Source organism: Podarcis tiliguerta, assembly GCF_965153285.1.
Source record: "Podarcis tiliguerta genome assembly, chromosome: 16".
Classification (NCBI taxonomy): Eukaryota; Metazoa; Chordata; class Lepidosauria; order Squamata; family Lacertidae; genus Podarcis; species Podarcis tiliguerta.
In genome coordinates, this window is record NC_139549.1 from 10,440,345 (window position 1) to 10,456,205 (window position 15,861).

The 15,861-nt window shown below is 47.8% G+C and overlaps 1 protein-coding gene across 2 annotated transcripts in view; it reads right to left on the reverse strand.

Annotated features, from left to right (window-relative positions):
• The window catches only part of LOC310666982 (lysosomal acid glucosylceramidase-like), a 38,137-nt gene that overhangs the window by 11,884 nt on the left and 10,392 nt on the right, over window positions 1-15,861 (reverse strand). The window contains exons 1-5 of one of the 2 annotated variants that reach the window (XM_083418567.1): window positions 15,347-15,678; window positions 14,044-14,853; window positions 7,808-7,954; window positions 5,555-5,746; window positions 2,790-2,936 (exon numbers count right to left, since the gene is read on the reverse strand). In XM_083418567.1, the coding sequence (XP_083274693.1) occupies window positions 2,790-2,936; window positions 5,555-5,746; window positions 7,808-7,871 (403 nt within the window). In that variant the 5' untranslated portion in view covers window positions 7,872-7,954; window positions 14,044-14,853; window positions 15,347-15,678. Of the gene's footprint in view, window positions 1-2,789; window positions 2,937-5,554; window positions 5,747-7,807; window positions 7,955-14,043; window positions 14,854-15,346; window positions 15,679-15,861 lie in introns of those variants that run through there. The other variant, XM_083418566.1, reaches the window with a different exon arrangement.

Sequence of the window (15,861 nt, forward strand, 5' to 3'; positions counted from 1 at the left end):
AGTTGTAGTTTAGCAACATTTTATATATATATATATATATATATATATATATATATATATATATATGTATATGTATATATATATATATATATATATATATATATATATATATAGAGTCATTGCCCACTTCGGGGACAACGAAATTACTTGACTGCTCCATAAAAACACTAATTAAACAATACAGTATACTACAGCAAGGGAGATTAGATGACTTTCAAAGTCCGGGCTTCCCATTCAGGGCCGAGATCGCTCTGGAGAAGAAGCTGTTCTTAAGACGGCTCGTTCTTGTCTTCATCGTCCTGTATCTCCGTCCCGATGGCAAGAGCTCGAAGAGACAGTGACCAGGATGCGATGGATCTTTTACTATGTCCAGTGCCTTCCTATGGCACCTTGTGGCATAAATCAGCTGGGCAGCCAACAATGCTCTCTGCTGCCTTAACAACCCTGCGCAACCCCATCCTGTCCTGGGTAGTACAGCTTCCGTACCACGCACATAAGCCATAAGTGAGCACGCTCTCAATGGCACAGTGATAGAAGGCAAGCAGCAGTTTCTGCGGAAGATGGTTTTTCCTTAGTATTCTCAAAAAGTACAGTCTGGAGGACCACAGCTTCCCTGGTCTACTCCAATCAGCAGCCACTCTTCCAGGATCTCTCTCAGCCCTTCTACCCAAGTAGAAATGTTGGGGACTCAGCCTTCTGCATGCAGAGCCTCTGATCTCCAGGGCTGGATTAACCATTAAGCAAAATAGACACATGCTTAGGGCATCAAGGGAAAGGGGGCACCATGTAAATTTCCCATTGCCTAATTTTTAACATTAACGGTCACAGATTGCTCGGCTGAGCGTTCATTTTCTCAGCTGAAGTGTATCAAAAAATTCCAGCAGAACTACTATGCAATAAGGCAGCTGAATGCCTCGTCTCTACTAAGTATAGAAGCAGATGTGTTACATAAGGGTCTGATCAAAGACTTTGCAATTAGAAAAAGCAGAATTTTTAAAAAATATAAATAAAGTGGAAGTATATATATAAAAAAACATTATTCCCCATCTTACTGTCTGTTTTGTTTTGGAAAAAAAAAACCTACCGTATTTTTCGCTTCATAAGAAGCACCTGACCATAAGATACACATAGTTTTTAGAGGAGGAGGAAAGGGGGATAGCCCCGTTTTTGGGGGGATCCGCTCACAGTTGTGCAGCTTGTTTTGCAAAGGGGAAAAGCCTCCTTTTTTGAGGATCAGCTCAAAGTTGAGCTTACCATATTTTTCGCTCTATAAGACGCATCAGACCACAAGACGCACCTAGTTTTTGGAGGAGGAAAACAAGAAAAAAAATATTCTGAATCTCAGAAGCCAGAACAGCAAGAGGGATCGCTGTGCAGTGAAAGCAGCAATCCCTCTTGCTGTTCTGGCTTCTGGGATAGCTGCGCAGCCTGCATTCGCTCCATAAGACACACACACACATTTCCCCTTACTTTTTAGGAGGGAAAAAGTGAGTCTTATAGAGCAAAAAATACGGTACTTTGCAAAGGGAAAAAATCCGGTTTTTATGGGGTTCAACTCACAGTTCTACAGCTTCTTTAGGAAAGGAAAGGGAGCCATTTCTACAGTTTCCAGACAGATAATCTAATCAGCCAGTCACATGTCGCTGGGAAACAAACAGCCTCCGTCTGCAGAACATTCAACAATGGAGGCCTGGGCAAGGGAGCAGGGCCAGAAAGGGAGCCAGCGATCGACCACACATTCGCTCCATAAGACGCACAGACATTTCCCCAAACTTTTTAGGAGGAAAAAAGTGCGTCTTATGGAGCGAAAAATACGCTATTCTACAATTCATTGTATTTTGAATTAGATATACAGTGGTGCCCCACAAGACGAATGCCTCGCAAGACGGAAAACCCGCTAGACGAAAGGGTTTTCCGTTTTGGAGGTGCTTCGCAAAACGAATTTGCTATGGCCTTGCTTCGCAAGACGAAAATGTCTTGCGATTCCTGGGGTTTTTTCCCCTCCCCCCCCCCCCTTTTCCCCAAGCCCCTAAGCCGCTTAACAGCTGTTCGCTAAGCCGCTTAACAGCTGATCTAAGCCGCTTATCAGCTGATCTAAGCCGCTAATAGCCTTTTAGCAGCTAATCCGCTAATCCCTTAAGCCTTTAATAGCCGCTAATAGCCGCTAAACCGCTAATAGCGCTAATCCGCTAATGGGCTTGCTTCGCAAAACGGAAAAAACCGCAAGACGAAGAGACTCGCGGAACGGATTCTTTTCGTCTTGCGAGGCACCACTGTATATGGAGGGCACCAAAGCTTTGAAGTGCTTGGGACCTCTAAAGATCTTAATTCATGAGGCCGGAGGAACATTGCCTGGCTGTGAAGGCCGCTCCCTGCAAGGTCTTTTCCACCTGGTCTAGGGGGCGAGGCCCAGACTCACCAGCCCTACTGAAGAGGCTGCTCATGAGGCCAGGGAAACATCGCCCGGCTATTGTTTTATTGCTTGATTTATTTAATATGCTGTAAACCGCTTTGAGATTTTTATTAAAACTATAAAGCGTGAGGTTCCTAGTTCTAGGGGAATTGTTGCTGAATGTGGTTGAATGGACTTCTGCCCACCATCCTGGGATCTGCGGCCCCTCTGATCCCCCCAGCTCAGAGCCAGGAATCAGGTCTGGATCCTTAGATGTTGGCAATGTAGCCTCAGACCCAAAGACCTGGTCACTGCTGGATGGATCCAGCCCTTTCCCTGGTCTCCCCAAGTGCTGATTGCCCCAACCCACTCCAACCACCAGTCCCTGAGCCCTTACCTTCATCTGAGAAGTAGGAACGCAGCAGATTGTCCTGGGTTTCTGGTGTCAGAGAGTAGACATTTATGCCAACCGAGTCAGTGATGGAGCCCCCAAAGCCTTTGATGATTTGGTACCGCTGGGCCACCTCCAGAACCAGGACCAGGGCTGAGTGGCAGAAATACAGAAGGAATGAAGGGTGTGCTTTCAGCAGGAGTGAGACACAGTGGCGTAGCATGGGTTGTCAGCACCCAAGGCAAGGCAAGTAATTTGCGCCCCCTAACCCGTGGATTTTAGTAGGGGCAGAGAGCTGCGAGTGCGAGCGCGCGCCCCCCCAGATGTTGCGCCCGGTGCGGCCGGCCCCCCTGCACCCCCCACGCTACGCCACTGGTGAGACATCCACCAGGGCCTTTTCAGTACTGGCTCCCTGGTATGCCATCATTATTACCTTTCCAAGGGAATTTGAAAACATTCGTGTTTAGCCAGGCTTATAGAATTGTAGATTAGGAAGGAACCCCCAAGGGAAATCTAGTCCAATGCAGAAATCTCAGCTAAAGCATCTATGACAGATGGCTATCTAACCTCTGCTTGAAAACCTCCAAGGAAGGAGAGTCCATCACCTCCCGAGGGAGACTGTTCCACTGTCAAACAGCTCTTGCTGTCAGAAAGTTCTTCCTGATGTTTACTTGAAATATCCTTGTAACTTGAAGTCATTGGTTGAGTGCTACCCTTCGGAGCAGGAGAAAACAAGCCTGCTTCATCTTCCATGTGGCAGCCCTTTATATATTGGAAGATGGCTATCCTATCTGCTCTCTGGACTCATAAGTACTTAATTTCTAACTTATTGATGGCATCCCCCCCCCCCCCCACATCCCTCATGTGTACATCCACTCTCAGTCTCCTCTTTTCCAGACTAAACAGACACTTCAGGTTACAGACTCCACTAACCCAGAAATAGTACCTCAGGTTAAGAACTTTTACCTCAGGATGAGAACAGAAATCGCGCAGCAGCAGTGGGAGGCCCCATTAGCTAAAGTGGTACCTCAGGTTAAGAACAGTTTCAGGTTAAGAAGAGACCTCCAGAACGAATTAAGTTCTTAGCCAGTGGTACCACTGTATACTGAAGGCTAGTTTCGAGACGCACATTCAGACACCCGATTCTCTATCCTCTATCTGCGAGGCATCGTGAGAGGTCAACAGAACCGTAGAGTTGGAAGGGACCCTGAGGGTCATCTAGTCCAACCCCTTGAATGCAGGGATCTCAGCTAAAGCATCCAGGCCATCTAATCTCTGCTTAAGAACCTGCAAGGGAGGAGAATCCACCACCTCCTAAGGAAGACCGTTCCACTGTTGAACAGCTCTTCCTGTAGGAAAGTTCTTCCTGATATTGAGTCGGAATCTCCTTTCTTGTAACTTGAAGTCACTGGTTTGAGTGCTACCCTTCTGAGCAGGAGAAAACAAGCCTCCTTAATCTTTCACGTGACAGCCCTTATTTGAAGATGGCTATCCGATCTACTCTCTGGACTCAGCTCCATTAGTCAAGAAACAACGCTTTGAATGCATTATAAACATGCAACAGCAGATGGCACCAGAGAGCAAAAAAAATTCTATGTGATTTTTACATAGGGTTTTTCTTTTTCTTTTGTTATGACTACTTAATTTCTGACTCATTGATAGCATTCCCCCACCCTAGCTTACAAACTATCCCAACTCTTTGATTCTCTCACACCCAGAGGACTCCAAAAAGTCACCAGCGCTTTCATGCAAAGCTGTCCCTTCCCCAAAGCCTCTTGGGTCAAGGAAGCCTTGACCAGCCGGCCAAAAGGAGGGAGCCAGGCTCATTTCTCCAGGAAGTTCCAACGAATGCTGCTTGTTCATGTGAAACTGCAGCTGTTGTTCATAAAGCAAATATTCAAGGCTGTATGCAAAGTGGGCCAGTGTCATCTTCATGTCAATGTCATCTTAATTTGGGGGAAGACAAATCACTATACAGAGAGATTTAATAATGCAGGGGGGAAAATAGGATAGAATATTTTAGATTTTCTCCTCTTTGTTGTTTATTCGTTTAGTCGTGTCCGACTCTTCGTGACCCCCCTGGACCAGAGCACGCCAGGCACTTCTGCCTTCCACTGCCTCCCACAGTTTGGTCAAACTCATGTAAGAACTTCGAGAACACTGTCCAACCATCTCATCCTCCGTCGTCCCCTTCTCCTTGTGCCCTCCATCTTTCCCAACATCAGGGTCTTTTCCAGGGAGTCTTCTCTTCTCATGAGGTGGCCAAAGTATTAGAGCCTCAGCTTCAGGATCTGTCCTTCCAGTGAGCACTCAGGGCTGATTTCCTTCAGAATGGAAAGGTTTGATCTTCTTGCAGTCCATGGGACTCTCAGGAGTCTCCTCCAGCACCATAATTCAAAAGCATCAATTCTTCGGCGATCGGCCTTCTTTATGGTCCAGCTGTCACTTCCATACATCACTTCCATAAACCCCTTCATGGATCACTGCCGTGGCGAAGGGGCTTGAATAACTCAGAGAAGCTATGAGCTATGCTGTGCAGGGCCACCCAAGATGGACAGGTCATAGTGGAGAGTTTTGACCAAACGTGATCCACCTGGAGCAGGAACCGGCAAGCCACTCCAGTATCCCTGCCAAGAAAACTCCATGGACAAAGACAACAGGCATTTTCCCCTCTAGATTTGTGTAATTATTTTTATGTACATTAATAGCAAAGTTTTATGTGAAACAATAAATGAGAAAGAAAAAGAAAAAAAACAAACAAAAAGGGGTACCCGGGGTGGTCGTTTTCCCCTGGAATTTCCCTTCGCTGCGCTCCATCCGGCTAGTGGACTTGCTGCTTTCGTACTTGACAAAGTAGCCAGCGGGCGGGAGGGAGACCGGGTCCTGCGTGTCGCAATAGGTGCTGTTGCAGACGCAAACCATCAAGTCCCGGCCAAAGAACTTTGGGATGCAGGGCCGGCTACCTGGATGGGATAAGGAAGAGGTCAGTTGTTGGGTGGGGCAGAACAAGACACACATCTTCACTCCAAGGCCCCCCCAGGAAAGACAGACGTGGAAGGAGGACAGGGCAGCCCTTGCAAGGGGACTCAGCATGGAAAAAACCCCCAAAATGATATATCGTAGTGGTCATGCTATGTAATCTGATGGTGAATTTGGGGTGACCCAATGCAAAAATCCTAAGGATCCATGTGGACCCGTGTTTTGTAACCATGTTTTTGCACCATTGCAGCCCCACAAAACAGTGGATGTGTGATTTTTTTGGTGCAGGCTGTAGCCATGGACATGCTATGTGATCTGATGGTGAATTTCGGGTGACCCAATGTAAAAATCCTGAGGATCCATGGGCTTTTACCTCCCCGCTCTCAGGCAGCCTCCTTTATCGCTAGCATCCCTTATCTCCTTCCTGATCCCTTACTGTTCAGCTGCTTCCTTTCAACACTCCCTTCCCTCTTGTTTGCCTTAGTGTCTTTTCCTTAGCTGGAGCAGTTTTTTGCTCCTCCTCCTTTTCTTCTAATTTCTCTCCTCATTGCTTTAGTCTTCCTGTCTCCTTTCCTTGCAAGTTTGCTGTCTTTACCTCTCCCCCCCCCAGGAAGCCTCCTTTATTGCTAGCGTCCCTTATCTCGCTCCCGATCGGCAAACGATCAGCGGCTTTGTTTCAACACTCACTTCCCCTGGAGCAATTCAGCTCCAGGGACCATGCATTCGCTCCATAAGATGCACGGACATTCCCCCTTACTTTTTAGGAAGAAAAAAGTGTGTCTTATGGAGCGAAAAATACGGTACACACATTATACCGGGCCGCTACCCCCAAACAGTGTGACTGGGGCTCTGCACACCTTTAGGAATGGCCCTGTTTACACTGCATCATACAGTTGCAGGTCCCACTTATTGTATACTGATGTTCCCGGTCCTCTGAAACAGTTGACCTGAAATAGTTCCTCTGCTCTGCTCCGGGCAATGCAGTCCCAAAATAGTCAAGAGAATTCTATAAATATAATGACTACAATTGTGCCTGTCAGCAGTGTGAATCAGAAAAAGCATAATAACAAGTACAACAACAACAACAACAACAACAACAACAACAATTTATATGCCGCCCATCTGACTGGGCTTCTCAACAATTATAAAACCACAGTAAAAATCCAACATTAAAAAGTTCCCCACACAGGGCTGCCTTCAGGTGTCTTCTAAAAGTCAGGTACTTGTTTATTTCCTTTACGTCTGACAGGAAGACGTTCCACAGGGCAGGCGCGACTACCGAGAAGGCCCTCTGCCTGTATTCCTGCAGAGTATTTAATTTTTAAAAATGGCATAGTGCCCTGGAACCACAGAATCAGAAGCAAGCACACTTTGGCCTCTGCCTTTGATGAGGAAATGCAGCAGGAGGCCTCACAAATTCCAGAGTGGTTTCTCCACCAATGCCTCTTCCCAAAGAACTCTGGGAATTCTAGTTCTGGGAGGAGAATATGGGTATATCCTAATAACTCTCAGCACCCTTGACAAACTACAGCTCCCATAATTCTGTGGGGGGGGGAGCCAGGACTGTTTAAAGTGATAAAGTGCTTTAAATGAATGTGGCCTTAGCATCTAGCTGTTTTGAGCTGCGCATCCAGAAAACTGCTCCCAGCTGGTACCTCATGCACTTCAGACATGAGGTAATGATTCTGGGCCCATGAACAGACTAGAGCAGCCTTTCTCAACCTGTGGGTTCTCAGATGTTGTTGAACTACAACTCCCATCACCCCTAGCTAGCAAGACCAGAGCTCAGGGATGATGGGAGTTGTAGTCAAACAACATCTGAGGACCCACAGGTTGAGAACCGCTGGACTAGAGGAATGAGAAACAGCTTTACTCTTCAGAGCCTCCAGGGTCAAAATTGTGCAGCAGCAACTGGGCTCTTGGTTCAGGCTGCCCACTGACCGATTTCTCAGAACTAAGGGAATATCTCCAAATAACAAGCTCTACACAAGTCCTTGGTGATGTTCTCCCCAGCGCGCAAACAGCTTCACCAGCGTCTTACTCACCCATCACTCCAGCTGTTATGTGCAGCAAGAGCAAACCCAAAAGGCTGGCTCGGCAGAACCCCATCGTGGCGCTGGAGTCCAAACGGTGTCAAGGCCGGACGAGGATGGACCCGGGAGAACGAGGCCCCCCGCGATGTCTCTTCGCATCTGCACACAAGGAGAAGAGATTTTTAAAACCCTTTAAAGCATTTTAGACAGTTGCCCCAAACCCAGAGTTGGTTCCAGTGAGTCTGGGCTCTTCTGCATTTGCAGTAGGGTGATGTATGGTGATAAATGCTGCATGTGCATCCCTTTACCCGGGTCTTTGACAACTGAGATAAATGCTCAAATGTTAGAATCAGGGGTGTGTGTTTTTTAGCTGGAGCTTGCCAGAGCACAGCACTGCCACCCCTCAGCTGGGCAGCACAGCCTCTCGGCTAACAGCTGACACATGAGAAAGCTGTCCTGCTCCTTTCTGCTTGGAGCTGGAGAGGCAGGGCTGGGGAATAAGGAAGGAGCCTCCCCGCTCATCACCACACGCAATATCATGTATGTGCGCAGGCGCCGGGAACAGAACCTCTGTAAATGGGGAGTCCCCTGTACTAGAATAAAGGTTCATTCAAGGGGCGTTTCAGCACCTTTTCTTCTAGGAAGAAAGCACAGATTAGGGCACATCTTGTTCTAATTTGTTTTAAACTAATTTTTAATGCATTTTTATAATTGCTGCAACAGCCTGGACACTGAGGTCCAGCGCCGAGGGCCTTCTGGCGGTTCCCTCGTTGCGAGAAGCCAAGTTACAGGGAACCGGCCAGAGGGCCTTCTTGGTAGTGGCACCCGCCCTGTGGAACGCCCTCCCACCAGATGTCAAAGAGAAAAAGAACTACCAAACTTTTAGAAGACATCTAAAGGCAGCCCTGTTTAGGGAAGCTTTTAATGTTTAATAGGTCATTGTATTTTAGTGTTTTGTTGGAAGCCGCTCAGAGTGGCTGGGGGGACACAGCCAGATGGGTGGGATATAAATAATAAATTATTATATTATTATAACTGTGTCCTTGGGGCGAAGGGTAATGAAATGGAAAGGAAACCGGCATGACAACAAAAACAGCAGCCTGACTCAGTCTAAATTTGCTTCCTGTTTTCTTCAGATACCAGCTTGACCCGCACCCCTTCCGAGCCAGCGGCGGGAAGGCGGGTGGCGTAGAAATGCAATCCAGCTCGCAATTCAAGGCAGCTCTTCCTAATCTGCACTTTTGAAAACTGCAGGCAAGCCGAAACATAGCCAGGGCATGCCTCTGTGAATTTCGCAATGCCGTTCTCCGGTCAGGTAACGCGTACGAAGTCATTATAGACAAAGATCAAAAACTGCATGAATTGTATTGCGCCACGGTGGCTGCTAGCGCCCTTTAGGACTAGGAGAGCGGAAGGCAGGGAGCCAACAGTAGGTGGCGCCATACGCAGCTGATTCCACTTTTGCCCCTGTGCTGGTCCCGTGGGTTTCTGTGAGGCGAGGTCCGAGTCCAGACCGAGGTCGAGGGTGCAGTATTGAGGCCGTCCGTCAAAGCTGAAGCTGGGTCCAAGGCAGGGAGTCGGGTGAGGTCAGGAGATCTGGCAGGTCAGGGTGCAGACAGGCTTTTATCTGCCCCGAGGCATAGGGCGGCCCCAGTCCACAGGTGACTCGCCTCTCCTGGCCTGGAGGCGAGCACTCCTCCTGCGGGAACTTAGTTCTGTCCGCCTCTCTGCCCTGAGCCTCTGCAGCTCAGTAGAGGCTGGAGGGTTACCGGACCCAGAGGCAACCTCCTCTTCCCCTGACGGGGCTGAGAGTGGAGCACCTGCAGGCAATGGGTCCTCCATCACCTGTGGAGCCAGAGCAGACTCAGCTGGTGCCTGCACCTGAGGATCCAGCACAGGTGAGGACCCTTCAGGCTCAGGCCCCAGGCCTGGCTCTGCAGGTTCTGGAGGCGGGGAATCCTGTGCAGGCTGGGATTCCTCAGGTTCAGCCTCCGAGTCCGATTTAAATCAAATCCACCCTGCTTCAGATGGATATTTCTGTGACTGTTATTATATCTAATTTCAATGACCTTGCTACAGTGGTACCTCGCAAGACGAATGCCTCGCAAGACGAAAAACTCGCAAGACGAAAGGGTTTTTCGTTTTTTGAGTTGCTTCGCAAGACGAATTTCCCTATGGGCTTGCTTCGCAAGACGAAAACGTCTTGCAAGTTTGTTTCCTTTTTCTTAAAACCGTTAATACCCAGGGTGCATTGCTTGAAGAGGTGCAGTTGCAACTTGACTTCGAGGAGCAACTCATAGCACGTGGTGTGGTAGCCTTTTTTGAGATTTTTGAAGACTTCGGCGATTTTTGAAGCTTTTCCAAAACTTCTTTTGCAGCCATTTGGTAAGTCAAACTTTTAAAATTTTTTGGGGGGGTTTTGGATTTTGGGTTGGGGTGTTTGGAATTCAAGGACTTGGTGTTGGGGAGGGGTTTGCAAGAATCTGGAAGCTTGTGTGTTTTTTCCTGCATTTTTATGATTTTTTGTGACCATTGGGGCACTCTGCCTTTGTTATAAAAAAAGATTTATGGGTTTGGATTTCTGTGTGGTGGGTGGCTGGGGGGGTCAGGGAATTGTTTTCTGGGAGGTTTGGTGCTTTTGAATTTTTTGGATGTGAAGCACTGATTATTATTTTTTGGGGTTTGTGAAGGTAGGAGCTGTGCTGCCATGGGGCCCAAGAAGACTGCTGCTGAAGAGGCCGGCGAGAGGAAGAAGGAGAAGGTAACGCTGGAAATGAAGAAGGAGGTCATCCGAAAGCACGATGGTGTGACAGACCTCGCCAGGGAGTATGGGAGGAATCCATCGACCATCGGGACCATCCTGAAGATGAGGGAGAAGATCCTTGCGACTGACGTAGCCAAGGGAGTCACCAGGATCGTGAAGAACCACCCAGCTGTTCTGGAGGAGGTGGAGAAGTTGCTGCTCATCTGGTTACACAGTGACTGAGGCCATCATTTGTGAGAAGGCCAAGGGCCTTGCATGCAGACCTCGTCCGGCAACAGCCAGGAACCTCAGGCGAGCCAGAAGTCGTCAAGGCAAGCAGAGGCTGGTTTGACCAGTTCAAGACAAGATCTGGAATCCACAGCGTGATGGAGAGGCTGCCAGTTCTGATGTTCCTGCGGCTGAAGACTTTGCAGCGGAGTTCCTGGAGGTTGTGAAGATGGAGGGCTACGTTCCACAGCAGGTCTTCAACTGCTACGAGACCGGGCTGTTTTGGAAGAGGATGCCCAAAAGGACTTTCATCACTCAGGAGGAGGCCAAGTTGCCTGGCCACAAGCCCATGAAGGACCGTCTGACCCTGCTCTTCTGTGCCAATGCAAGCGGCGACCTGAAGATCAAGCCCCTGCTGGTATACCACTCGGAGAACCCACGGGCCTTCAAGAAACACAAGGTCGACAAGGAGCAGCTGAGTGTCATGTGGCGATCCAACAGTAAGGCTTGGGTCACACGTGTGCTGTTTGTGGACTGGGTCAATCTTGCTTTTGGCCCTGCTGTCAAACAGTACCTGCTGGACAACGACCTGCCGCTGAAGGCTTTGCTTCTGATGGACAATGCTCCTGCTCATCCTAAAGGCCTTGAGGAGGACTTGTTGGAGGAGTTCAGCTTCATCAACATCATGTTCCTGCCGCCTAACACCACACCACTGCTCCAGCCGATGGATCAGCAGCTCATCGCCAATTTCAAAAAACTCTACACCAAGGAGCTTTTCAGGCGATGCTTCGAGGTGACTGATTGCACCAACATCACCCTGCGGAAATTCTGGAAGGACCACTTCGACATCGTCACCTGCTTGAAGATGATCACCACGGCCTGGGACGGGATCAGCCAGAGAAATATGAATTGCGCTTGGCGCAGCCTGTGGCCGGACTGTGTGGCACCAAGTGACTCTGATGCACCAGAGTCAACAGTGGTGCAGGACATTGTTTCCTTGGGGAGGACCATGGGCCTGGAGGTCACAGAGGAGGACGTCAGCGAGCTGGTGGAGGAGCACGACCACGAGCTGACCACCCAGGAGCTGGTCGAACTGCAGGCAGAGGCTGCGCAGGAGCAGGCCTCGCTGGAAGAGGAGGAAGCAACTGAGGAACGGCTGTCCTCCAAAGAACTGAGGGACATTTGCCACAAGTGGAAAGATGTGCAGTCTTTTGCACAGTGGCACCACCCTGACAAGGACCTGACACATGACCTTGCGAACACTTTTGATACGAGGGTCATGTCGTCTTTCAGGGAGGTCCTGAAAAGGCGGATGAAGCAGCAGACCATGGACAGGTTCTTCACCAAGAAGCAAAGAGTAGAAGAGGAACCTTCTTCGAGTTGTCCCCCAGAGTCTTAGAAAATGTATGTACAGTACACTTTGGTGATTGTTAAATGCTTTTCTGTCATGTTTAGAAAGTTAAATTATTGTTCCTTCAGTTTTTGAAATGCTCTTTACAGTATGTGTAACTTTAAAGAGCACTTAATAAACTCTTCTTGTACCAAATTTGGCTTTGTTTGGCCTTTTTTTGACCATAGGAACGAATTAATTGCTTTTCAATGCATTCCTATGGGAAACCGTGCTTCGCAAGACGAAAAATTCGCTAGACGCAAAAACTCGCAGAACGAATTAATTTCATCTTGCGAGGCACCACTGTATTTCCATCTTTACCGCTTCGGGTCAATTTTTGGCGCAAAAGAATTCAACTAGTCAATATGAATTGATAACAGCAAGAACAAAAACAACTGAGTCATAATCCAGGCAAGAGAAATCTCATCTGGATTAATTGCATGCGATGAGCCGATCCGTGGATTGGTCAGCTTAATTTGCATGCATTTGCCTGAGCATAAAACCATCTTCCTGAAGGGGGAAAGCTCTCCTTCCTTTTAGAACATGTGATTCGATACCAGCAAGAGAGGCTCTCCTCTCCAGATCCAGCTAGCAACATAGCATCCTTATTCTGGGCTAGCTACAGTTCCCCATCTGTCTTCAAGGGCAGCCCCACGTAACACACATTGCAGTAATCAAGCGCTGAAGTTCCCAGGGCATGGATAACTGCAGCTGCTCACTGTCTGTGCACCAGCCTCAACCCAATCAATGTTCTTCATGCCACTGAGGCTACCTGAACATGAAAAAATTAAGTTAATTGCTCTCCTTGGGCTGTGTTCCCTATCTGTTAAGGAAAGTACTGTGTGTTCCAGAACTGAATGAGCCTGCCAATTATTTCAGTTACTAGTCCTGCCCTTGAGCTTCTGTTAATTCTGCTCAAAGCACACGTTCTGAAATCTGTCACCACAAGTCCTTGGGGCCATGCATTTCAGTGGGTCTATACCACGGGTGGCCAACTCCCAAGAAACTGCGATCTACTCACAGTTAAAAACAGTGAGTAGATCGCAGTGATCTACCCCCGTTTTTTAGGGATTCTGGATTGAGGTTTTTTTTAAGAAGGAATGCCCTGTTTTGGGGGGATCAGGCCTATGTTCTTGAGCTTCTTTGGGGAGAGCCATTGATCTACCACAGTCCAGTGATCTACTAGATCACAATCTACCTGTTGGACATACCTGGTCTATACTAGCCAGAACTTAGCTGACTTACAACTATTGATAATTATCACCCTTATAAACCACATTACTGTCAAAAATGCATTATTACTGTAAGTATTCCGCAAGTGCATCCCAGTCTATAAGGGGGTGTCTTGACCTACGACAACCGACACCGTGAAACAGCCGCAGGGATCGCGTCCTTAGTGAGTTTACAGCCAGGACGGCCTCTGAACCTAGAGCATCTTGGCTCACAGCTCACCCTCATGGGTGTCACGAGGGAGGGGCAAAAAGGCGCAGGCCAAGCCCCCCTGAACCCAATGAACCAGAAGCCCCCAATCCCCATCTTGCATTAAAAAGAGAGAGAGAGAGAGAGAGAGAGAGATTCTAGCACTGGTAGAACCTGAGATATGAAATGAAAAGTTACAGGCCCTGTTCTTATTTCTTCCGCAAGAAATTAGCCTGCTCCCCCTCTTTCATCTTACTCGCCCCCACTGGCAAAAACTCACGCAGACCCCCACTTTTCCAAGCGACGCTGGGGAACATGCGTCCCTCGAGATGTGCTCGATTCCAGCTCTCAGCTGCCAGCACAATCGACGGTCAGGGACGATGGGAGTTGTAGTCCGTCAACATCCACAGAGCGAACAGCTCTCCATCTCTGGTTTAAATCGTTGCGCCACATGGTTCTTTAACCTACCCGTCAAGCTTCGCTCCCTCTGCTTCAGATTAGCAGTTCTGCCCTCCGTGCCATTCATCCGCCACCTTGCCTACCTCCTTGGCAGTTTTATTTGCACCGCTGACTCACCCAGTCTTGCCACACCCCTTCTGCGGGCAATGGGCCTCCCCCAGCTTCCCTTTCTAGGTCAAGACACCCTGTATCCATATGAAATCAAGGGGCCCGCAACACTACAGTGGCAATAAAGATAAGCTAATCAGTAGGCAGACGGTTCCACTGCTTGCCCAAGTGCTTTTTGAGAACGTTCCAAAATCAAATCTCTGCAGAGATCTCGCCTGACTTCTTGCAGGAGGTGACGATCAGTCATATTCCGGCTTCGAGGCGAGATGGCATCTGTCTACAGAGAGCCACACACTGCTCATCCCTCCTCCACACCCCTGTGAGTGTGATTATGTGATCCCTGACTGGTTGGGACATGTGTCTGGGACAGCGATGAGGCAGCTGTGGCCCGCCAGAAGTTGCTGGACCACAACTGCCACCCTCCCTTCCCACCAGCCCCGCAATGTGGGGCTGGCTAGCCCATTACTTCTGGGGTGTATCATTTTGAAGTAAAGAATAATTACTCCTGGAGTAAACAATATTTAGCGAGGTATGTGCCAACTTACCTGTTTTCTCTCCTTAAAAGCTAAACAAACACACACACACTAAACAGCACCTGGTGTCCTTCAACACCTTTCCCCAACCTGGTGCCGTCCCATCACCCCCTCACGATTAGCCAATGGCACCAACGCCATCTAGAAGGCACCGGGTTCCTCCATCCTTGCCTTACACCTCTGTTATTTTTTTATAAAAAATAATATTTATTAGAAGTTTAAACGTTACAGAAAAAAGCACAAAAAAATAAAAGAAAAATAAAAAATAAAAAGAGAACAAAAAGCACAATACATCAAAACACAAAAAAACAAAAACAATTAAAAACACTTCCAATCTTTATCCTTATCTTTCATTAACTTATTTCCTCGACCTCCTCACACCTCCCTTTTTTGTATTCCAGTTATTAACTACATCTGCAAATCCTTTCCCTCTTTTCACTGCTTTCTATCATTTGAATTATCTTAGTTTATTTTAACAATATCTTACCATCAGAACCTTAAAATTTATTTATACTTAACTCCTTATAATGTTTCTACTAAAGTCATGTAATTTCATTCCAACATTTCCTAACATTCATTAATTTTACAATATTTCTCTAAATAGATTTTTTTTTTAAAAAAAAAAGTTCCCAATCTTCTTCCACTGTCTCTTCTCCCTGGTCGCCTTACACCTCTGTTATGTGACCCTGATTGATTAGGACACGTGTCAAGGAGAAGGTTGAGGCCGCCCCGATGTTTCTGGACTCCGACTCCCATCATCCCTGACCACTGGCCATGCTGGCTGGGGCTGATGGGAGCTAGAGTCCAGAATCTGGAAGGCCACAGACTCCCATACATCCGCTCTCTAACTTCTCTGCTGTACATCTGCATTATCCTTTCCCTAGCATCCGACTAATCCAATGTCAACGAATATTTCAGAACAAAGCAAGCAAAAGTTAATATTGTTTTGTTTTGCCCAACCTGCTGAAGAGTCCGTAACGGGGCACCACATCACCTGGAATTGGGGTTTTTGCTCCCTTCTGCCTAATAACAGTGGGTCACCATTCTGCCACTAGGTCTGAAGATGGCTCACCTTCTTCCTCTTCTGTCTCTTGCACACACCCACACCCTGGATGTGTAGTGTCATAAATTGAGTGAAACATCTCGTTCACTGGAGCAACCACACAATTTGTTAAGTTATACTTTC